This window comes from Acanthisitta chloris, unplaced genomic scaffold (assembly GCF_000695815.1).
Source record: "Acanthisitta chloris isolate BGI_N310 unplaced genomic scaffold, ASM69581v1 scaffold17268, whole genome shotgun sequence".
Lineage (NCBI taxonomy): Eukaryota > Metazoa > Chordata > Aves > Passeriformes > Acanthisittidae > Acanthisitta > Acanthisitta chloris.
The window spans coordinates 679-1017 of NW_008687748.1; the positions used below are offsets into that span (position 1 = coordinate 679).

Consider the following 339-nt stretch of genomic DNA (forward strand, 5'->3'; position numbering starts at 1 on the left):
GGGGTACCTCCAGTGACCAGAGCTCACAGAGGGTATCCCCGGGAGACCCCCGGCTGGGCTCTGCTGACCCCCATCTCTCCCCCCGGGACGGGCACTGCAGAAGAAGGATTTCCCCAGCAACAGCTTCTACGTGGTGGTGGTGGTGAAGACGGAGGATGAGGCGTGCGGAGGGGCCCTGCCCTACTACCCCCTCGCCAAAAACGCCTCTCCAGGTATGTGGGGCCTGGGGGAGGCACCCACCCTGCTGCTGTGGGCTGTGTGGGGGCACAGGGCAGAGAGCTGAGCCCTGTCCTGCCTCCTCCCAGATGAACCCGTGGATCAGCACAACCGGCAGAAGAT

The 339-nt window shown here is 65.2% G+C and overlaps 1 protein-coding gene across 1 annotated transcript in view; it reads left to right on the forward strand.

The window, feature by feature from the left end:
- The window catches only part of LOC103807986 (SID1 transmembrane family member 2-like), a gene marked incomplete at both ends in the record, with an annotated part of 2070 nt that overhangs the window by 668 nt on the left and 1063 nt on the right, over positions 1-339 (forward strand). The window contains 2 exons of the mRNA XM_009080739.1: positions 101-212; positions 306-338. Of these exons, the coding sequence (XP_009078987.1) occupies positions 101-212; positions 306-338 (145 nt within the window). The remainder of the gene's footprint in view (positions 1-100; positions 213-305; position 339) is intronic.